Raw genomic sequence first — 25,850 nt, forward strand, 5'->3', positions numbered from 1 at the left:
ACCCGGTACCCAACACATTTAAGGTAAATTGCCCTTGTATAATATTTCGCCTGGAATAGTGTAATGTGGAGAGGCTTTCCATAAATGGATCATTTCAGACGTAATGTTCTTAGAGCTCCATTTATAGCTATGTAAGGGAATACATAACGGTTTTAATTAATATAATAACTTATATCGTATAATTACTTCAAATTTGAATCGGACAGATATGTAATGCGTATTTGTGTATATTATTAATTATTATTAAATCTACCGTCGTGTCTACACATTTACCTATGTACGAGGACTTCAAAATGGACTATAGGGAAAGGTTGTGGTCTATTTTCAAAAATAGAATGTTTCTCAAGGAAGGGTTTGGTATATGGTATAGTGTAAATAAGGTAATGTTTTCGATAATCGCGGTTTGATCGTTTAAGAATTTTTAGATAAGAGGGATTTAAATATACAATAGTCGTAAGACCGCTAGCGGTCCGCCCCGACTTGGTAGGGTTGAGTTATTACGTATCTTAGTATATTGGGGTGATTAGCGAGTTATTGTATTATACATTCATTATATCATATAACTCGCACTTAAAAAATTAAATCAAAATATCTCTAAACGCCGCGTTCACCACCCACATCAAAATTTCAAAGTAATTTAGTGTTAATTTTGTTGAAAATTATGGAACCAGCGCTTACCCGGCTTTTCATTTTACTGAAATAAAGAAATTTCGAATGGTCTTAATACTTGACACTGAGAGGAAGGTCACGAGGTGTGCCACATTAACCCAATTTGACCAAACCAAGGAGCTCGGTTCGAATGAGGTCTCCATATAATTATATATAAGTATCCTAAATGATAATGTACACCCGATTTATTTTAGTCACATTAAAATTTATTCTGGTTTAAATTAAGTGGATTTTAGGCCACATTAATTGTTTTAAAAGTAAGGTTTTATATATATATATATATATATCCAGAATTTTAAATTTAGAATCTTCCATTCGTGGTTTGGATAGTTGGTGTAGAATGTAATATAGTTAAATTGTTTTGTTTACTAGCAAAACTTTAAAAGCGTAACAGCGTAGCAATATTAAGTATTGATGTTTGGCGGTATAATGAGCGGACGGTACCAACCTAGACGAGCTGGCACAAAGTGAAGGATTTTGTTCGTGTAAATTTATTAGTTCCAGTATATTTTTTCTTTATTAGCACATGTTAAATATTTATTAAACAAAGTGTTGGTATACAAACAACTACCAGAATCTCATGTAAAATATTATCATATTTAAAAACTACGATTACAATTATAAGTAATGGCTATAATAATAATTTATTGTTACAACATGTATCTTTTATTTTATATCTTTAAAGTATAATTCGAGCCTGCTATGGTTGCCGTTTTCACGATTGGCGGTACAGTTGATGGAAGCGGCGATGAAATATCAGGATCCTTTTTAAATATATCTGACCCGAAAAATATACTATTTTTTATTTGATCCCTGAAACAAACAAGTTTTGTTAATGCAGAAGAAAACAAATATTAGTTATATAATTTCGCCTAGAGGATCGGAATTTCGATTCAAATTCGAATTATTATTAGCTAGCATTTTTGCCACCATTTCACGCGGTCATGATTTGTAAGAATATATTTTTAACTATTACTTGTATATATTTAATTCGTTAATAATTCTTATGTAAATGTATTATATATAAATAAAAAAATGCATTTTTTATTTATTTTCACAAATATTTATTTACCTAAAAACATTATTTTGAAATAAAAATAAATAGATGTATATTAATAAGGGCAACATAATTTACATTTTAAAAATTATAAGTTGTATACTGCCTTTAAGATTTTCGAAACAGAATACATACTGGCTTAATTACAAGACACTAGAGCAGATCCCGAGGTCGTGGATTTGTATCCCAGGTCAGGCAATTTAATAGTTATTGCTTTTTCTATCAAGAAATTTTCTAAAGTAGCCTTAATAACAATGAGAGTATTATATATAAATAGAGAGCAAGTGTGTTTGCGCACATTCTTGTTCATTAAAATGTCTCTAGCACAGGCAGTTTCTTTTAAAATTCGCCGCAATGGTTAAAATTCCAGGATTATATTATTATATTATACCCACATAAAAATATTTATTTGGAATTATTCACGTATGCCCAATTATATCGTGCGTAATATATATTACGGTATGATAATATTACACATGTTATTAATTATAATTCCGATTGAGTATCTACTATTATTATTTTGTATTATTTTTAATAAAGTTGCATAATACTGTTATTTGAACATTTTAATTAAATTAATATGCTCGGACATTATTGAATATGCATAATTGAATTTAATGATTTTTATGTTAAATATTGTTTGACGGAAATAAGTGGATTCTTGCTGTATTCACAATATAATTATACATTAACAAGCGCCTTACCTGCGGTTTCGCTCGTGTTATAATCCATGATTGCTAAATATAATCTTTAAAAATGAAGGATACTTCTAAAAAATTTCATTCTCTTTATAACTTAGGGGCTATATTTTCAAAAATACTTTATTAGTGCTCGTCTCCTGTGTAAAACCCGTATGGAATTTCCCACGGTGTTGTTGATATGTCAGTAAGTCAGTTATTCTGTTATATATAGATTAATCAATGCTAATTCGAATTTGAATTAGTTTTTATCCTTCAAATAGATAGAAAAAAATTTATTGTATGGATTTAAGCTCTATGTCTAATTAATTTTTTATTAAAATTTACTTTGACGATAGAGATTGACCGGGCGATTTTGAATGTCATATTGCATAAACGTAAAAACCTATGTTGAACAAACTATTCATGCATTAATTATAATACATACGTATTTAGCTATTTTTATTACCTGTATTATTTTGATCATATATTAAGATAAAAAAAAATGATATCGCTTAAAGTCAAAGTCAATGTCGAATTACGTCATCTATATAAATAAAAGAATACCTGTCTGACTGCACAGCCCAAACTACTGGGGCTAGCACCATGTAAATTTGCATATGGGTTCCTTTAACACAGTAAGTCATCACTAAGGAAAGATTTTTGAAAATTTAACCCTTAAGGTTGGTGTTAACCCCTTTATCCAGTATAAAGGGAATAAACATTTGAGTGAAAATACTTCATTTTGTAGAAAAATCTAGGGAAATTGTTATTTAAAAATTCTGAATTATGAGCGAAGCCGCGAGTAAATATAGAGGTGTTACTGAACAATAGCACCAATATTAAATAAAAACAAGAACTGATAATCTAATGTATAAGATCTGTGTAGAGCTATGTCGAGCCACGAACGATCCACAGCATGGGATCCGCGGGTGCGTTATATCGACACGATGCGGCACCCTCTCCGATCTGTGTCAAAGACGAAATATCTATTTATTAAGTAGTATTAAAAAATAGCTCTTACCATAATGTCTGAGATATAACTGATCGAATCAGAGGTTTTTCTAAGCAAGAGAAAAATGTTGCAAATCCAAATGAGTACGCCCCTTGCGTAGAAAACACTAGCCAATCAAATGACGTGCAGCGAGGCAGCAAGATCTCCACATTCTGCATCACGCGGTCCATTGAGTCGCAGCTCGGTCCCCAGAGAATAGTCCTTTCTAGCTTGTCATTTTTAATTTCTGGACTTATCTGGTTAAAGCATTAAGGCATTTAAATTACTGTAGAGAAGAGATAGATGCAGGTTTTGCTATTTAAAAAATAACGGGTATATACGAATAGCAGTAGAGCTATTATGTGAGAACTTTTTTTTATAAATTCAGTAGGTGAACGTAGACATGTGTCACCTGATGGTAAGTGGCCCCTACCGCCCATAGACATTGGCGCTGTTTGAAATATTAACCGTTCCTTACATCGCCTATGCGCCACCAATCTTAAAAACAAATATGTTATGTCCCTTGAGCCTACAGTTACACTGGCCCACTCACCCTTAAAACTAGAACACAACAATCTGTTCAGCGGTATAATATAGGGTGGTAGGGTGTTCAAGCCCGCTTGGGCCTACCCATATATAACTTAGTTGTTTTTGTCCGGATTTGAAGCCGTAATTATCGGTTAACATTAACATTTTCTATCCACTGGGTCATTAGGTTCTTTTCTGAGTAAGAGAATAAAAATTACCTGAAACCGTTTTACCGTATGCCATGGCTCATTAAATCTCAAGGTCCCAAAAACCCCGTCATTTAGATAAATCATATTTACTATTTCACCTCCTTTGGTGACCTGATTAAAACGAACAAACATCACATTTTATTCATATCAAACTTTATGATGTTTAGCAACGATTTAAATGCACCATTATCTTAAAATCACATAATTACAATTAAGATAATTATTTGTTATCAAGTTTTCATCAACGTATAATTAAATTAATGTTTGCACAAAGGTTTTTATCATTTGTTTATTTGAGACTAATAAATAATTATGAAATTAAATATGTAGCTGTGAAACATCGAAAATGATGGTTAGTAAAATAATTTACAATTATAGAGAACCAATAAATAAATAATAATAATAATGTCCTCCAGACCAATTTCGGCCACCGCGGCCAATCTCAAGAGAGATTAGCCAACTTCGTAGGAGATAGTGCCCAAGTGTGTGCGCAAACACAGATGCACTCTATTCCCTAACTCTCATTATCCGATAGGACGGCAATCTGACACGACCGGAAAGAGTTCAGGCGCAGGACCAACGGCTTTACGTGCTTTCCGAGGCACGGGAGTGTACACACTTCCAACTCTCAGACACCGGGCTGCTACTGAGAATTTTCTGACAGAAAAACCTAATAACTTTTTATTGGCCTTACCTGAGAATTGAACCCAGGACCTCCGGGCTTGCGGCCTTACATTAAGCCACTAGATCAACGAGGCAGTCAATAAATAAATACGGTATAAAATAAATGAAAAAATAGTTTCGTTTTAATAATATATAGCAATGAAGTATGCGTGTCGCGTATAGTATATACATAGTTAGTACCGTATACGCGCCACGCATACTTACGCGGCGCAGGACGGCATACGAGAGCGTCATCCCGTTTGCCGTCACACACGACACACGTTCACACGAGTCCTACCAACAAGACGCCCCAATAGATTTTTACATCAATTTATATATAATCTTAATTATATAAGTATAAGCTGTTTCTTACCCTTCGTATATTGTTAATGCTACAATACATATTGCAAGATGAATCACAAATATATCGTCCTGGTTCTGAGATAACTTGGATATTTGGGTCCGGGAATAATTCTTCCAAGGTACTGTTTATTAGTTTGGATACCTATATTAAAAGAAAATTTCACATATTAGCAACGAAAAAAATTCCACTTTATACGAATACAGTTTTGTGTTTAAAATAATATCAGACGCTCTACATCTCTGCGCCAATTTGAAAGCGATTGATTAAAATGCGACGCTGTTCGGAATTTCCTATTGACAGAACTCGATTTCCAATAAATTGTATCTACATCTGTATAAGTGTTGTTCCAGAAATTGATTCTAAAGCAAGCTTGACTATTTGTAGTTCAATGGAAATGTAAAACATTATTCTGAACATTTAGTTGACAAAATAATTTATTTTAAGAGTACCGCTCAATAACATTTCTATTCTACCCTCTTCAATTCTCCTGTTAAACATGAATACTCTATCGCTATATGACTCGTATTTCTCCTTGCAGTGTATATAAGAAAAGGTGATCAATACCATCAAATGATCCGTTTGTTCTAAATTAAATAAAAAGATGTCAAAATACTAAGATGTTAATCTGTCTGTGCTATATATTTATATACAAAAAAACATTCTTTTCAAAAATCATCTTAAAATATATCCAAATGTATGTTTCATTTTTTATTGTTACATGCCTGGTCGATTCGATCGGTTCGGTCGCTCAAAAATCCTCCACCGATATCAATAATGTTCATACTCCTGCCTGCTCGGGCTTCGTGATCAAAAAGCGCTCTTGCTCGTCGCATTCCAATCACATGACTATCAGCTGAAGAACAAGCACTGCCTACGTGGAATGCTACTCCAACTACCTGAAAAGATTAATCTTAATAGAAATTTAGTAGAAGATTATGTTCTAAATTAAAAATCAACTCTACTATATAACATATATCAAATACATAACATATATCTATAAAAAGCTAATAAAGTTAGTTGTCTGTCAATGTATCACTGCTAGGTTAATGCCTCATCAATGAGTTTTGCAGCTCATTCTACCAGTGTCTTACAATGCATGCTTATAGATACATATGTATCAGATTTTTGACATTGCAATATACAAAAATTTTTAAGATAAAATAAGAGGGTAAATATAATTTACCTTCAAACCTAACGCAGCCGCTTCTTCTAAAAGATTAACAGCCTCCGTTTCAAAATCACAACCAAATTTTTCACCCAATTTATATATACTCTCGCCGTCCACTTTAATTCGAATCAATAGTCTGAAATATTCAAATTGTTCAAAAAAAATATGCATTAATCCTTTCATTTTCATTAATGTTAGATTAAGAATTTTGGAAGATAAGACAATAGTGAATTGTAAAATGTAAAAACCCGTAATTGTAGCACTGCTGAAGAAACTGATTCTGTCTGAAAGGGCTTAAAACATTTTCCAACACGCTAACAACTACAACTACAAGTTGGTGAATACGCAATATGGCAAAATTTCAACAGACAGGTTTTTTCATATTTGAGAGGGTTTAAAAAGGGTTGTTTTGTTAAAGTCATTTATTATGTAATTATTGTTACAGTAACGTAATTACTGCTTACATAACAAAATATCTTAAGCATTAACGGCTAACGGCATACTATTGTTAGCATTTACCGTATTTTCAATTTCAATTTGTTTAGTTAATATTATTTTGTTCCAATTGTAAACTAACTTTTATATTCATTTATGATATCGCGATTTATTTTAATAATATTTTAAATGTAATATTAGTTATTTTTATAACATTTAATTGTGCATAATTGAATTTTTAACTCTTTTTAAATGAAATACCTATAATATATATCTTTATGATTTTAATTAAAATAATGAATCCGTATTTTAAATTTGTGTAGTTCTATTTTGTAACATACGCAATTAAGTAGATACTTGTTTCAAATAATTCTACGCTTAAAGAAGCTTTTTGTTTTAATTAGTTAACTCGTTGTGGGAAGAAAAATATTGTTGAACTAATAACTCGCTTAGCAACGTTTATACGTAAGGGCGTAAATAATTAGATGATATTGAATTAGTAAATAACAATAATTGATAAATATAACAGACAATGGATTTAATCAAAACTATGAATACTGCTCTCATGAGGTCATGTTGGATACAGTAATAAAGACGTCAACTGCAAGTTACACAAAGCACCACGGTTAACTAATTGATGTACAGTTTGGCAGCTGTGGATAATATTACAACGTAATTGACATGCATGATCATTGGAAGGTTATATCCGAGGCTATCTCGATTTTTATCTGAATACCGCGACTTAACATAGACCAAATGTTAAGAATATTTTGAGGACAATTGCACGCGTATGAAGCAGTTTTTTTTTGTTAGGCGGACGGATAAATAGGCCAACTACTGGTAAGTAGTTACCACTGCCCACATACATTGGTACTGTAAGAAAAAATAACTATATGGCTTTAATATAAATTAAAAAACAACAACAAAAATAGTTATTCTTAACAGGCGAGTAGGCTTTTGTCTACGGATATTTACAAACTTTACTCATGGGCTTATATTATTATAATTACTTAGCATCAGGCCAAAACTGCTTAATTTTCTTCAGTTCGTTTATCGTGTCGAACGTTGTATGACGAATGCCAGATTCTCGTGCAAAAACCATCCCGTCCGGAGTCTTGGCTGGGACTGCGAAAATAATGCTCCTGTAAAAAATCGTACGTATAAAATTTTGTTTATACGTTAATGTTTGGCTTTGGGGGAAGCATTACTTCTCAAAGTCCAAGATATTAAGATTTATATCTTAAAATTTTGATTCTGATGCTGCTTGTCAATAAAAACATCAGACAGATTCAAATAACGTAAAACAATTATAGGCTATATGTAAAAAAAAAACACGAGCAGCACGTGTGGAGATACACTTGTGTGAAAACAAGAACTAAAATATTATTGCAGCTGAGTTACCTCAGCTTTATTCATCAATTATATTATTAAAAAAATGAGAAGTAAATTAAATATAGTTGTATACGCAGGCGTGTAATAGTTAATTTGACGTCAAACAATATTAAAATATGTAAAAATACGTACAACGGCGATATATTAAGTTTCAGTATTTTGTATATTTCACCAGGTGACGCACAATCAAATCCTAATCCAAGTTCAGCTGCTAATTTCAGCATCTTGTCGCTGTCATTTGCTTTCATTGCTAAAATAATTAGATTATGAATAATAATAGTTTTATTCAAATCGTTTAAATTTAACATTCCAACATAAAATATTGTGTTAATATTATTACGTTAATTTAAGTGTCTGTACGTGATAGTCTCTAAGGACGAGGAGGAGAATATGAGTAACGAGAGATATATATCTCCCGTTACTCATAATATATTTTATGTTTCAATAGCTCAACAATAAACAGGCCTAGTGATTGATTACTTCCCCATGTCTTAACAAGCTATACGCTCAACTGGAGAATAATAAATAATGTAAGCAATTCTGTGAAGAAGTATTAAAAGTACAAGAATATATTTTTTTAAATTCTTTTCATGCAAAAAGAAAAATTTATCCCCAATCTCCTTTGAAATTATATTGTTGTTGAATTGGATTAACACAAATTAGGATGTTTTATATTATGTTATGTTATTTAATTTTAAAATTATTGAATTAGTAATTATTTTAATAAATCCTTACCATAAAATATCTGTATTCTAGGCATCATTTTTTTAAAATGCTGTATACGGTGATATGCTTCGTCCATATTAAATACATAGAAAGGTTCTTTTTGGCGACCACTTTCAATCATGGCTTTTGCTACATCTGCTGGTGTTTTGTTGTTTAAAATGAAACCAATATTTGGACCTATGATTTCACTGGCCATTGCTCTAAAATAAAAAATAAAGTATGTAGATTGTTTTTTTCATCTTATTTTTTTTAGACTTTCGTTTATTTGGAAAAGTATGTAGATACTGCAACCTAATACAACAGTTGAATCGTGGATACTATAAATGTTCTCTTAACAGATTTTGGTCCGTGCCATTCTAGACGGAGATTAGCCAACTACAAAGGAGATGTTAAAGTGTGTAACTATAGACACACACGCACCGCACACACACAGGTCCGCGCACAGGCGGTGCGTGCAATCTGCGGCATAGGCGTGTAAACTTTCTAATTCAGGACTGCTAAAGAATATTAGAATACAGCTAGAATTATTATTAGTATTATTATAATTCTGGTGTGTCCCACACCTGGGAAAAGGCCGTTCTAATTTCTTTCAACAATTCAAAGCCTGTCGCAATGTCTTTAGCCGTTTATTAGAATTACTCAACAGAAAAGCTCGATTTCTCTTAGTAAGTTCGAGTCTGGGTATGAACCCAGGATTTTTTGTTCGCAGCCTTATGAGCGTGCTACAAGATCAGGGAGCTAATGTTATAAGAAATAATATTGAAAAAGTGATCCTTTTATTTTCTTTACGTCTGAAAAAGCTATATGCGTTTTCCTAATATGTTGATACTAAATATTTATACCTTTAGAAACGAAGAAATGTTCATTAAAACGAGCGAATTCAACGATGAAAAGTTAATGTTAATAGATAATAAATAAGTTCTAACTATAAATAAAATTACAGTTTCAATATACGATATAAATTTCGCAAAAAGAAACAGTCCTTTATTTTTGTTTTAATACAATTTTAAATTTACTTACGAGAAAATTTAATAATAGTACAGTCATAAAATAATAACCATACTTATCACACCAAAATATTCACCTACGTACACTTTCAACGTTTTACACAAATATTATGTTTAGAAGCGTTGCACTGAAATTCGATTACTAAATATTAACTTTGTCACGAGAACTTTCCGTTTAATAAACAGCATGCAAAGCTTAAATATTATTTATCTTCACTTACCTTCAGTATGAAGTAATTTGATATAAGAATGACGTTATAATCAGTTAAAATTTTTTTTAAAGTCTACGTGTACTTTGTTACACGTACATTAAGTGACTAAAATTATTCTCTGTTAAGGTGAAGTTTATGTAGAAATTTTATTTACGAGTGTGTGTCGAGAACTTAGCTATGATAACGTGAAATATAACGTCGAAAGTAATGTCAACAGATTGATAATTTTACTATGTAACTATATTGTTTATAATGAATAATGTAGTCCAGGACGAGCATAAGAGCAAAGGCTATAAATTACGAGATTTAAAGGATAATGGCTTGTATGGAGTCAAGAGGAATAGCTGTTTGCATAATATATTTGAGTAAATGTAGTTTTAGCATGACATAGAGAATACTCCTGCTTTTTATACTGTAAAATATTATATTTATGTGGTACGTAGCTACCTGTTCCGAGGTCGCACGGCGAAATTTATCACACATATCACTATATATTATTAAACAACGTCCTCCCGCCGCATTTGTCTGTCTGTCTGAACGCGACAAACTCAAAAAATACCGAACGGATATTCATATGGTTTCACCAATGTATGAAGTGGCTTAGGTGTATAATGTATTAAGGTTTTTTTGCTAACTGGCTGAATTTTGATTGTTTAAGATATTGAAAAAAAAAGAGTCGACAGACTTGGAATTTTAGGGTTTATTTATTTATATAGAGCTTTATAGTCGCATATAACTGTTAAAGTTCCTGAACTGTACCTGAAGAAGCTGCTGAAGTTCTGCACCTGAACTGTTTCCATCTGGATCCGGTTGTCCCATTGGATTATGGAGGCTCGTAAGGTATAAAAAATGTACGAATATTTGAGCATAGTCTTATGTTCTATAATATCTCCTACGCTGTTGCTTGACTCCGATGACATCCAGTCTAGAGGATATCATGGACATGTATTAATAATAATATAATAATATCCTGGGACATTTTTCACACACGGCCATCTGATCCCAAATTAAGCTTGTACAAAGCATGAGCTATGGAAACCAGACAACTGATATACTACATATACTACTTTTCTTTTATAAATACATACTTATATAGATAATTACACCCAGACTTAGGACAAACAGACATGTTCATGCACACAGATGTCTGTACTGGGTGGGAATCGAACTCACAACCTTTGGCGTAAAAGGCAAGTATCTACCAACCACGCCAACCGGCTCAACTCGGTCAAAGTCGTCAGTATTGTGTATCAGTTTATGTTTTTGTATATATTTCTTAAAACATAAAAATTTCTTATCAGTAAAAGGTCGATATCGGCTGTCGTGAGCATTACCAGGTAATTGCAATACATTAAAGCCACATTAAAATATATAGATATCCATGAATGATATACAAGCGTAATAACAGCAACGAGGGTTAGCTACCTGACCTGAATATTCCCCTAAGAAAGATAAAAAAATTGACTACTTCAAATGTGTTCATTGTTAATTTGCTTTTATTGACCCTCGAGTCACCTATCTCTAAAGTCAGCGCTTAGAAACTGTTAACATATTATATATGTAGTGGCTAAATACAGATACTGAGGTCCTGGATTGAAATCCCAGGCTGGGCCAATAAAGATATATTGAGTTTTTTCTATTAAAGATTCTCAGGCCTGGAGACTGGAAGTTGAAAGTGTGTACACGCCCGTACCTCGGAAAGCATGTAAAGCCGTTGTTCCTGCGACTAAACTCTTTCGGGTCGCGTTGGATTGCCGTCATAGAGAGGGAATATATAGTGCATATTATGTACTTGGGCACACACTTGTGCGCTATTGTCCTGCGCAGTCGGCTAATCTCACTTGAGATTAGCCGCCGCAGAAGAAATTAATCAGGAGGACTTAATCAGATATTGTGAATATTTAAATAATTATTATTTTAGTTTATTATAGTAATTTTGATATTTTACATGTGTATGTGTAACATATCAGAGATTACAAATTAAGTTGTTATAATAATAATATCCCGGGACATTATTCACACACGGCCATCTGATCCCAAACTAAGCAGAGCTCGTACTATGGAAACCAGACAACTGATATACTACATATACTACCTTTCTTTTGTAAATACATATTTATATAGATAATTACACCCAGACTCAGGACAAACAGACATGTTCATGCATACAAAAGTCTGTCCTGGGTGGGAATCGAACCTACAACCTTCGGCGTGAAAGGCAAGTATCTACCAACCACGCCAAACGGCCCATCAAATTGTCTTTGTCAACACCATAATTATTAGTGTATTAAGTTATCTTATCATTTTTAATTGTATTTACTGTACTCATTAGCAGTTTGGTTCTAATTGTGTTGACTGAATTGATGATTTATTGATTTTATTCTAATCACATTAACATTAGACATTGTATACTAAAATCAAAACTAGTGTTTTCCAAAATGCAGGACGCTCTATGTCAGCTCTGTGTCCGTTAAATTCGAGTTATTAAATTGATTGTTTTTATTTAAATTTTCTTAAACTCTAGATACTTTTTTTTGGAGCTTGTATTCAAATAGTAGCTTATTGTTCCATATGGAATATCGTGTCCTTACGATTGACTTCAAACCAATCTCGTCAGAGGTGTGTTGTGTAATGTGGCGTAATTTTATCTATCTACCTAATACCTGTATATTTGTAGAAATATGTAACTATCAAGTTCCTAGTCAGATTAAATAAATTATTGTAACATAACGATTAAAATGTTCTTATAAAAGTATACTCGAATAAAGAATATTCAATAATGAACTAAAGTTTTTATTTTAAATCAATTAAATATAGTAGTGATTTTCTAAGGCTCGTCTACATGGCACCCCAGCCGCATTTAGGTTTTTGTTTTTAAATAAAATCCGCGTCGCAGCCGCACCATAGCAAACCGCAATGTTGCCGCATTATATAATACACCCGAGGTCACAGTGCGGTGCGACACCATAATCTTAACTGAAGACTTCTGTTTTCAATAATACATAGCATAATGTTAATGATTATTATTTCATTGAGATTACGCAGAAAAAAAGCTGTTAGTTTTTTACTTGATATAAATAAAATATTTTTTTTTATTATCAATAAGGTCAATGATATAGCTTAACTCCTTTTTATCCGGATCTTTAAGTTATATTTGAATATACAATATTACAAATATTTTTTTAGAATTATTGTGAATGATCATAAATAAATGCGAGAATACCAAAAATCTTTATAACAACGGACATATTAATCAAAATAATATTATTAACATTATTAATTATACGAAGCTACAGCTTATACTGTGACGATGCTAGTACCGAAGTCCGAATAATTAGCTGTCTTTTCGTTGGGTTTCTGGCTTATTGGTGTACATCCATCGTCGATTTGAACAGCCATGCGTAACAAGCATTCAAAACGCGTATCAGCGTATGCTCGTTTATAGTATTTCACGAGTGTGACACGAAGAGCTCTAACAGAATAATGCACCGAGTGGAAGGTGGTAAGTGGTAGCGTTCATCCAATAAGTGGATCGTCTTTTATAAATAAGTTTGCGGTCATGCGCAAGTCAGTTATGGCGTCATGTACACGAGGTCTTATACAAAAATATATAAAAGGTAGTTAAATATTGTCTCAGAGAGCGTTAAATGTAGACAGACCAGGTCGTACACAGATATTCTTTTTATTTATGAACTTTCTTTATACAAAAAAGTTATTAATGAGATTGAAATGAAAATGTGTGCAGGTGTTTGTTGAAGACTTCACACCACGCAGAACAATTTGTATAGTTAAGTAAAACAGTTTATTTAAAATGAGTATATTTCGTACGTTATTATTAATGATAGGTTTCTTAATTGAAAATCAATACGTTCCATGCGCGGATAAGAAAAACATACTTTTAAAAATCTAATTGTGTAATATAATTTTCGACACTGCTACTTTGGTCTGTCAGTATTTCTTGTAGCTTTAGATTCATACTGTATACGTGATCATAAAACGAACTACAAATATAACTACACGCAACTTATCTATGACGACAAATTTCAATGTAATGATTACTCTCAAAGGAAACTGGGCTTAAATTTCTAGTAGCTTCATTTTGTTTACTTTCAGCTTACATTTATAAATTAACGTCTGTTGATTCTAGCGGTTGTTTAAACTTTAATAAGCATTTTATAAGCTATCAAAAGCTTAAATATATTGAGTAAGTGACTTTTAGCTGTGTTATATAAATTTTTAAATATTCCTAATGGATGAAATAGTTAAAACCTGATAATATCTCAATGAAGGAGAAAAAGTAATATGGTTTTAGACCTTATTCTTCCACGCTGCTCCAATTACGGTTGGCGAATACACATAGGGATGATTTTCATCCGCTGAGAACGAGAAGCTTTATAAACTTAAATATTAATTAAATACAAATTGTGGGTAGACCATTTTTTTTATTTATTTTAGGTGAAGAAGAAATAATCTTTTAACGAGGCACTGCATAGTAAATATTTGTTATAAAACTCTGTCTCACTCGCCATGCCAACGTGGTACCACCCAGCCTACACAAAGCTTCAACAGCGATAAATCCTGCACCAAAATCAATATGATTTAGTATTGAATAGCTGTGTATTTTTGAATAATATAGTAACTACGAGCTAATATGCTTATAGTGATATACCACATGAAATCATCAAACTTTAGCAGCAGCAGTTTGGAACAATGTGGTAGAATACGCATTAAATATTCTCTACACAAGCATAGCAGGCTTTTATAAAATAGCTTTGTGACATCACTTTCAACTCATGTCTTCAATTGTAAGCGCTCGTGATAAATTCAGTTATGCTTGCTCGGATTTGTACCAGCTATAATCGATTAAAGGGCGTGATCAACACAGTATACGTGATATGGGCGATTATTTTCGCATCAGAACCGTTTCACTGACAATAACAAAAACAATAAAAGTAAGTAAGTAACAGACTGTGAATGTCTCACTGCTGGGCTAGGGCCTCCTCTCCTTTTTAAGAAGGAGGATTAAACTTATTCTACCACGACGCTCCTATCCAGGTCGGTGGATATATTTGGAAAATTTTCCTTCACCGTCAAGCACGAGATAAATTTTAAAAACAAATTAAGCACGAAAACTGAGACTAATTTTTTTAATCTATTCAAATAAATAAATATGTTAAAGAGACAACAAAATATGAATTAATAATTATATCAACCGTATACTGTATTCAGATTATTATGATATGAAAATTCAAACAAACATTATTAAACAATCATTCATAACAATTAAATACAAATAATTAAAATTGTCATAACAATTTAAATTTGTTTCATATTCTAAATAATTTTCAAGTGAAATCCTTTTAATTTAAAAGCATTTAGGTTTTTCGAGACGGAGCGGTTTATAAAGGGCTGAAGCAAATTATGACCACAAATAAATTAAAATAAAGACATCCTTCCGAAGCTCACTGAGAGAGTTTGCAGATGAGGCATAACAATATTACATTCTTAATGGTCTTTTAACAAAAATATTTCATATGAAAATGTGTTTCAATTTGTTCGTAGGGTGTTTACAAATGTTGTATTTTATAGGGTATCATTTTATTTTTTATTTATTGTTTCACTTGCGCGTTGAGTGGTGCGTGTCAAGTGTCAGTTATAAAAAATTTGTTCTTCTCATTTCTTGCCTATGTGTATTCCTATCCTTAGAAATCATGCGTGCTTCATACCAAATGTCATCAAAATCGGTTCAGTTGTTTCGCCGTGAAAGCGTAACAGACAGAGTTACTTTCGCATTTGTAATAATATTATTAAACAAACCGTTTTATTTATATTAAATACAATAACATGAAAATGTGTAGACGTTCGCTTTTATTGTAGTCTAACCAAACAAATTGTAAATAGTCGGTAGATAAAAAAAAAGTGTTATCATAATAAGCACTCTACTGCCGACAGTAGACTATTCTTCTAATATTAAGATGTAACACATTTTAGTGTCACTTTTAAAATTGCATAACGTCATAGGATAAGACTAGCGTCTGAGACATAGGATCGGGCTTTTTTTTTCGCTGGAACGCGTTGGAACGCAAAAACGCGTTTTCTCGTTTCCCCCATATGAGACGAAGGTTATGTTGGACTCGCCAGTGCTGAAGGCGCCGGAATACTAAAAACCAGCGGTCCTCACTCCGTCTCGGGGGACAGACAAGCTCGTCCTAGTTCGGGCGCTTGCACCCAATGTGTACTTGTAATGTATCCATAATGTATTATCTATTTTTATTTGGTGTGCATTAAAGTATTTCATAAAATATTATATTGAGGGATCAATCTTTTGCATCATGTAAGGTGGGATCAAACCAATAGGCACGCCTTGGGGACTCGTATGCCATAACGGCAAACGTCACTATTTCTTCGACGTTAGTAATTACAATTTTAAAACAATCACCGTGTAATAATATATTAGTTGTATTGACATCTTCTAACTTGCAAAATAGAACGAGCTAGATAGTCTTGCCTTTATATTCAAAGCCATGTACCTACGCGTTTTAGACATTAGCACAAATTTGACAACCAAATGACTACAGAGAACTTTTCGATATACGAAATACAGCTGACGGGACCAGACAACGTAGCCTGATAACTGAACTGAACGTCACAATACCCTAAGTAATATACATTGACGTTTTTACAAGACGCTTTTATGGATTTACAACAAACAGCTGTCGATGTATTTGGTGCATTAAGGAATTATGGTGGTGTATAGGCTGTGAAGTTGCATTTTAGTGTGTAAGCAGGGATGCCAAAACGTAGATGAACTCAGTACAGCGGTATCGCGGACAACGTAATCACGCCTTCATTGTCACTCTTGCCAAAACATGGCGCTGAACGTCGATGAATGAAATTGTTCTACGCAAATGTGTTTTGTTTTGAACTTTCGTTTTTATTACGTAAATGTACGAACTGTATGTAGTGGTTGTTTAGTGACGTGAACACTCGTTTATGTATGAAAACTTTACAAATATATGGCTTTGGACAACTTGTTTTAAAGAGTCGTTTTAAAGAAGGTACTTATTGATATTTTTTATATTAAAATGCTTATAAGACGTTCTTAAAATGAAGTGTGAAAAAATTACGATTTTAAATCAACTTTAAATATCGTTAAGAGATTATTCGAATTATTTTATATTTAAAAATAGCTTCGCGAAAACCATTTGAAAAAAAATCAAAAACGTTATTCAATCTGGATACAAGAACTTTTCAATCAGTTCGAAATTTAGATTCTATTGAAAAGAACCGGCATGAAACTTAGTAATTACACTTTTTCATCAATAAAAAAAAACACATTTTACATAAAACTAAATCACATATTCTGTGTGAACATCAAAGAATAGCTAGTACCAAGCACTTTTATCATTTATATAATACTGTAAAGTATTTTTTTTATAGAACAGGAAGGCGGACGAGCATATGGGCCAACTGATGGTAAGTGGTCACCGTCGCCCATAGACATTGGCATTGTAAGAAATGTTAACCATCGATTACATAGCCAATGCACCACCAACATTGGGAACTAAGATTTTATGTCCCTTGTGCCTGTAATTACACTAGCTCACTCAGCCTTCAAACCGGAACACAACTATACCAAGTACTGCTGTTTTGCGGTTGAATATCTGATGAGTGGGTGGTACCTACCCAGACGAGCTCGCACAAAGCTCTACCACCAGTAAATATAAATATTTACTTATAACTAAGTTTAACATTTATCTATTGGTAAATGTAAAGTTTTTTAAGTATTATTATTCGAAATATAAAACAATACAATGCTTATGTATTGTACGTATATAGAAGACGACCTCGACTAAAATCATTATTACAAGCAAAGTCCATCATGGCATTGAGATCCTGAAGTGATCCCAAGATGTCGTTGAGTAAACAAAACACCGATTTCCATGTTTGCATTTCTCATTATTGAAGGTAATGCTTAGTGACTATCAAGTTATCTGTTAATTGTACATTAGTAGGACTTACTTTAATTCTGTTATTTTGGTAATATTTCGGGAAACAAATAAATCGCAGTCCACTCTCAACGTGCTATAACACGACTCATGCTATAAGGCGCGGACGCAGTCGTGTACAGAAAGTTTTTACAACTGCCTACGTTATAATTTATAATAATAAATTCCAAGTTTAAAAAAATTCTGACAACTTTCTCTTATATATATAATTTCTCTGTTTTCATACGAATCTCGTCTTACTCATTATAATATGAGGTCACTCAAGGAGCGTCGAAGGGTTGCAGATGTAATTTTTTTGTCTAAATTAATAAATGGCCTAATTGATGCACCTGAACTGCTCGAGCGTTTAAGTTTCGCAGTGCCTCGTGACGGTAGCCGCTTACAGAATCGCAAGACATTTTGTTTGCCTCATACAAGAAGCAATCTTGGTCAGCATGGTCCGCTGTATAGAATGCTATCTTTTGCTAACTGTTTTAGAGATACTATAGATATCTTTAGCGATAATATCAGGACCATTAAAAAGAAAATGTCTACACAAATGGGTTAATTTTTAGTACTATTTTTATATTATTTAGTTACTTTTTAGTTTAGTTTAATTCTGTTTTGCTTTTTAGTTATTTATTTTTATTTTATAGGTGATAGTTTTTATAAGTTTTCTTATGTTTGTTCTAATATTACGCTGTAATTACTGTAATGTGTGTGTGTGCTAATGTAATTTTTTTTTTGCTTTTAAGCCCTCATATAAGCGTGTAATGTCCACATCGAGAAGACTCAATTGTAAATATTTTCAGTTAAATGTATTATTGTTTGTCATTGTTGATTGTATAATTGTAGTCAGTTTTGTGGACTAAATAAAAATATATATATACGGTTCTATATGTTTCACATAACTGTATATAATATTGTTTATTTTTATTTAATAATAAAATTCTATTAACTGAATATCGGTCACGGTAGACAATTTAAAGCAATTTACAAGTTTCTAACTCCAATTTACTTCTGAGACCCTTACTCTGATGGGATGGCAATCCGACAAGAACAGACCGCAATGTCATAGCTTCGGGATGTAACTGAGAATTCCTAATTCTCAAGAACTTTTATTGGTCGAACACAGGACATCGACCCCGAGCAAGGAAGCCCTACATAGCTGCTTATAATGTTTTTATATTAGATATACTTGTCAAAAATCAAAATATTAAAGATTAGTTTTTTTTATATATTATATTAAGGAATAAAATTATTCACTTTAAATGCATATATGTAGTTATATTATCTTCTTTCAGAAATTTTTAAACCATCTGAAATCTTTCAGAAATTGTTAAACCATCTTACATGTTTAAAGTATTAAACATGTAAGATGGGTTAATAGCTCAATGTTTAACGGGCCGCCAAGTGATGTAAAAGTGGTAGCCCTTGGGCTATTGTCTGCCTGTCTGTTGTACTGTCGTCCCCACTAACACTAGATGTACGCTTAATTGGAGGAGTAAATAGGAATATTAGTAATTACTTCTTTTATTTTTTAATGGGCATTGTTATGTATACTAAAATAATAATAACAATATAGTAAACACTAACAACGATAAATTAAAAAAAAAGAAGATTATTGTTTTTACATTATAACTTTAAGATGAGTTAGTTAATTATTAAACCCGCCGTTATTCTTAAGAGTTTGAGTTATAAAGTTTAAAAAGTAAACTAGTATACAATGTGCAAAAGTCGCGGTTTAATTTTCTTTTCTTAGATTGCTTCAAAAATAAGGAGTACCTTCTTACTATTTTATTAGTTCATAAATAACATTAAAAAAAACTAAATTGAGCTATTCGGTACTTTTTGTGTATTTTTGTTAAATTTGTAGGTAATTTCCAGTCACAGTAATCACTGTTGAATTAGAAAAAGTTAACGGTACCGATTATAGAATATACATACATTATTGTAAAGTATTATACATTATATTACTGTTGGTAGGGCTTTGTGCAAGCTCGTCTGGGTAGGTACCACCCACTCATCAGATATTCTACCGCAAAACAGCAGTACATGTTATTAGTACATGGTATTACTGTATTCCGGTTTGAAAGGTGAGTGAGCCAATGTAATAACAGGCACAAGGGACATAACATTTTATATCCCAAGGTTGGTAGGGCATTGACGATGTAAGGAATCATCTATGGGATGGTCACCATTTATCATCATGTGGTTCATTTGCCGTTCTGCCTTCTTATTGTTTCATTTAAAAAAAAGTTTATTTATTGATCAATTATAAGTTACTCGATAACACAGTATATTGCTAAAGTTTTATGTAATTATAAGTATTGCAGTCAAATTTAACTTCTAAACACCGTTCTGAAGTTGTTCAAACGATATACGGTGGTTCGAGACAAACGTCTAAAGTTAAGTAAGATACGTTATAAGCTTAAACATTATTTATTGAGTAAAATCTCTTTACAAATTTAAATATTGCCATAGACTATATCATTATTATATAAATATTTATTTTAAAATAAATATTCCGTAACAGCTTGTGAATGTCCCACTGCTGGGCTAAAGGCCTCCTCTACCTTTTTTGAGAAGGTTTGGAGCTTATTCCACCACGCTGCTCCAGAGCGGGTTGGTGGAATACACATGTGGCAGAATTTCAGTGAAATTAGACACATGCAGGTTTCCTCACGATATTTTCCTTCACAGTCAAGCACGAGATGAATTATAATCACAAATTAAGCACATGAAAATTCAGTGGTGCTTGCCCGGGTTTGAACTCACGATCATCGGTTAAGATTCACGCGTTCTTATCACTGGGCCATCTCGGATAAATAAATATTATTATTTTTAAATGTTTACCTCTAGATTTTAAGATATTTTTAACATTCTATATGTGACTTTCCTTTTCCTTGTCGAAAATGAGTATAGCTTTTACTGGTGGTAGAACTTTGTGCAAGCTTGTATTTGGATAGGTACCACCCACTCATCAGATATTCTACCGCAAAACAGCAGTACTTCCTATTATTTTGTTCCAGTTTGTAGGGCGAGTAAGCCATTATAATTACAGGCACTAGGGTTAACATCTTAGTTCTCAAGGTTGGTGGCGCATTAGCGATGTAAGCGATGATTAACATTTTTTACAATGCCAATGTCTATGTGCGTTGGTTAACACTTACCATCAGGTTGCTCATATACTCGTCCATCTACCTATTCTATTACAAAAAAGCTGAGATGGCCCAGTGGTTAGCTTAACCGATGACTGCGGTTCAAACTCAGGTAAGCATTACTGAATTTTTATGTACTTAATTATTTGTATTTAATTCATATCGTGCTCGGTGGTGAAGGAAAACATCGTGAGGAAACCTGCATATATCTATTTTTTCTGAAATACTTCCACACGTGTATCGACCAACCCGCATTAGAGCAGCATTCTGGAATAAGCTCCTATACTTCTCTTCAAACGGAGAGGAGGCCTTATCAAAGCAGTGGAACAATTTACAGGTTGTTACTTTACTTTTATACTTTACAAAAATATGACGTAATCAAAACATATTTTACATGCTGATACATAACATTACAAAAACTAAAAATTGATAACTAAAATTTATTAAGATCAAAAATTCTTTAATAGAAACCTATTAATAGTGAAAGGATAAACAACTAGAGAACTATCTTAGTTTCTAGTAATTTATTTTAATGAGTGCTGCGCGACACGTATCGAAAGTTGCCTACGTACATATATGGAACTCTGGAAATACTTTTACGTCTATACCGGTCTACATATTAGGTAGGTACATATTTATTTATTATTTTTATGTATTTATTACTTGTTAATGATATAAAATATATTGTCAGCAAATAAATGTGTACAATAGCACTGGCAGACTGGCACTGGCAATACACATCGTAACTGTCACGGGATTCTTTTGTTTTATTATTACTCTTTTAGGCGGGTAATTGTTATTTGTCAGTGTTAAATATAGATACGATCTATAAATGATTTCTGTCGCAAAATAAAATATCGTTAAATTCGTAAGTTTATGATTAATTACTTCTGGTATATATAGTTCTTAGTATATATAGTTTTATATATGTTAATTATATATACATAATTATATAAGTTAATTATAGATACAGAAACGCAAAACTAACGTTTGTTTTTTTTTTTTACTTGTAAAGCAAAAGAACAAATTGACCACCTGAAGTACTTTAATAACCTTCGCGTATTGCAAGATGCATAAACCGATTCTCACACCGTCGTAATCGTAATCGTAAACGCGTCGTCAACAATTGGATCTAATACGTTACGTCCCTTGTATAATAACACCGTGTTTTATGTCAGCGTTTAAAGAATGCTTGCGACAAATTCAGTGTCTCATACAAGAAAGAAAATAATTCCATAGTTGATTTAATTAGAAAGGAAGAAGTGTTTCCTATACTTATTTAATTTTTAGTATTAAATTTGTAAAAAATAAGATAGCTTTTTGATTATAACACGTGAATTTAAAGCGAATATTAAAGCGAGTTAAATTCGGGCGAATCGCATTGAGTTTTCGCATGCTTAATTTGTGTTGTAATTGTGAGTTGAAGGAAAACATCATGAAATTCTAACACATGTGTGACGTTCATGCTTATGTGACCGAACAATACGTCTTTATTAATTTACGAAAATTAGCTATCCTTAACGCTTTGTATGTGTTTCATACAAATGTCGCTTAAATTCGAGCAAGTTTTCAACTTAGCCGCAAGCCTAAAATACATAGGTCCTTATACAAAACTATACGAGCAAGAGTTACGCGGACGCTCAGTGCAATTCGAAACTTTGTCAAAGTAAATTGCTGTAAATTTATAATAGTTACTCTTGAACTAACAAAACTAGCGGTTTCTTACGACATCGCGTTGGTTCTATTAAGGTCTTATAATTAGTACATACTATATTACATAACAGTCACAGAAACTTTCTCGGTTCCAATTTTCTAAAGAACAGCTTATGAATGTCAAAGGTATGTTTAGTACAAGCCGGTCCGGGTCATTCACTCAAGAGGACATTCGACACAATATCAAACTAGTATTGATATTTCGCGATACACATACGAGGGATGTCAAAATTGAAATCTATATTTAATATAGAATTATTACACTTGCTTATTGAATGTTAGAAATCTACCACTAGTTCTGAAAGAAAAGGCTCAGTCCCGAGGAACCGGCGAAGAAACTCGGCGGGATTATTTTTAACAGTTGCTTAAAATTATTTAAAACGGTCTATAGGTTATCGTTTAACTTATGTTATTATTATATATAAGTTTTATAATATCCTCGACGCGAAATGTACAAACGTTTTCTGGGATCCGGAGAAAAACGCATACAAGAAAACAATTAAACCTCTGTTACGCCTGTTAGCAAGCTGTTCGTAATATTAATAGTATATATGTCACAATATCTAGAAAAGTCCTTTATGTTTTCACGAATACAGATAACATTATCAAATATGAGTTTTTATTATAATTTATTCCTAAAATTAATTTACCATCTCGGCAGTTCTTAGATATAATTGAATCGATTTATAAAAATAATTACTAATATTATTTTTATAACCCAGTTCAATTATCACAAATACTTATGCCGTGTTGTTCCCTTAGAATGGAATAGAGCATCGCTATCCCAATCTATGGGTATCGTAAGAACTGTCATTAAATATAAATTGTTGGTTACACGCGTCAAAATATATTTGAAAAAACACATTCATTAGATAACAATTATGTATGGGGTAGTCAGATAGCTTGGCTACTACTTACTAGCTCGATTAAAGCCGAGACAGGGAGCTAGAGGAATATTAATAGATAAATGATGAAATAAAGCTCATTATGATTTCATTATTAATTCTTAAAATAAAAGACCATGATAGGATAATAGATTCGATAACGACGAGATATATAAGGCCATTCTGATATCTAATTGACTACCGTTTTTAACCATCATCTGAAAAAAAAAATTCGTTAGTTTCTACTGCGTGTAATTACAGCTACTTTCAACATAAACACAGCGCTAGAAGGCAATGTACGGCGTTAGAATAACTTATGAGTAAATAGCACAAATGAGCTTGCGATCATAATTAAATTATGCGTTTATAATATTATTTGTAGATAAATATTTATGTGACGAACCCAGCAGCTATTTAATAAAAGACTAAGAAAAGGCGCAGAACGGACATTCGGTTTAGGGATGTCCGATACGATGCGATATATCGGAATAAGTGTACAGTTTTCTACGATATATGGAATTATAATACAATACGATATATTATCGAATTCGATAAATCGTATTCCTAGAAAAATATCGCGTTAAAATATCGTATAAAATTATGACAACGTTTTACTTGTTTATTTTAATTGTAAGATTTACTTTAAATCATAACAAAAAGATGAAAAACAGTGACATTGAACATATTGTTAATCGTAATAAGAGATAAATGCCAAAATATTATTTATTTAAAATTAGTGGCAACTTGAAAAATGTTTTGCTGAATAAAAGGCTTATTAGATATTAAAAATATATATATCTTAAAAACATAACAAAATATCCTTTTTTGCACTCTTTATATATATATTTTCTTTCACGACGACAATTATGACTAAAAGAATGATGATGTTTGGACTGGACTAAAAGATGCCTAAAATATCTCATGTTGATTTCCCCCGTGGTTGCAATATTTATGTATAAATATTGCTCATAAGCTCTCTTGAATATGAGCTGTACCACAAATTTAATACATAATAAAAACAATTCAAATCGAATCGGTAGATCTTGGATTTGGAGCGTCCAATCAAGAGAATTAAGCTCTGTAGCATTTTAATATTAATATAGTTTTACAGTTTGATATATCTTATTTCATTATACTTTAATTACTGGTGGTAGGGCTTTGTGCAAGCTCGTCTGGGTAGGTACCACCCACTCATCAGATATTCTACCGCAAAACAGCAATACTTGATATTGTTGTGTTCCGGTTTGAAGGGTGAGTGAGCCAGTGTAATTACAGGCACAAGGGACATAAAATCTTAGTTCCCAAGGTTGGTGGCGCATTGGCTATAAGCGATGGTTGACATTTCTTACAGTGCAAATGTCTAAGGGCGTTTGGTGACCACTTACCATCAGGTGGCCCATATGCTCGTCCACCTTCCTATTCTATAAAAAAAAAAAAAGTCTAGTATTTTTAGACTTTAAGTCTAAGATTTTCGTAAATTGACTCGACAACGATAATTACAGCAGAAAAAGATTTTAATAGCACATTAATATTAATATCTTCTCTCAAAATTAATCACAAAAATTATAAAACGAAAAAAAAAAAAAATTTCAAGTCCAATTAAAACGAGCTTCAAAGAGTCGAACGCGACGATGCATGCTTTTCATTGATCAATCAACAAAAGAACGAATGAATTTCAGATCGACTGACCGCTTTTGACGAAAAATGGATCGTATACGACAACCGCAAATATTATTCACGCGAAACTAATCTGATAGTCTACATGATAGATGAGCCAATCCAATTTTGTTCTGCTAAGAAAACATATCTTATATGTAATTGCTTTTCCGACTATTAAATGTGACTCGACTTGGGTTTAATTGTGACCAATACCGAAACAGAGTTATCAATTAGTATCGTGTATGGTTGACGTAATTGCGAATGTTTATTTGTGCACATTTATAACACACATAACAAAATATTCACTTGATAAATTACAATGTTAGTATCACAAATAAATACAA

General features: G+C 32.3%; 1 protein-coding gene across 2 annotated transcripts; it reads right to left on the reverse strand.

The window, feature by feature from the left end:
• Window positions 1-1,175: 1,175 nt before the first annotated feature.
• Window positions 1,176-10,186, reverse strand: LOC126781695 (ornithine decarboxylase 2-like). Of its 2 annotated transcripts, XM_050506668.1 has the most exons (10): window positions 10,111-10,186; window positions 8,892-9,082; window positions 8,289-8,406; window positions 7,775-7,906; window positions 6,345-6,465; window positions 5,884-6,057; window positions 5,171-5,302; window positions 4,144-4,245; window positions 3,428-3,654; window positions 1,176-1,482 (listed from the first exon to the last, which is right to left on the reverse strand). In XM_050506668.1, exons 2-10 carry the CDS (start codon window positions 9,076-9,078, stop codon window positions 1,341-1,343), a joined length of 1,335 nt encoding a protein of 444 aa, XP_050362625.1. In that variant the 5' UTR covers window positions 9,079-9,082; window positions 10,111-10,186; the 3' UTR covers window positions 1,176-1,340. The 2 variants fall into 2 exon arrangements, with proteins under 2 accessions (XP_050362625.1, XP_050362626.1); XM_050506669.1 differs by lacking the exon at window positions 4,144-4,245.
• Between the last annotated feature and the right edge of the window lie 15,664 nt (window positions 10,187-25,850).

This window comes from Nymphalis io, chromosome 4 (assembly GCF_905147045.1).
Source record: "Nymphalis io chromosome 4, ilAglIoxx1.1, whole genome shotgun sequence".
In the NCBI taxonomy this organism is placed as follows: Eukaryota; Metazoa; Arthropoda; class Insecta; order Lepidoptera; family Nymphalidae; genus Nymphalis; species Nymphalis io.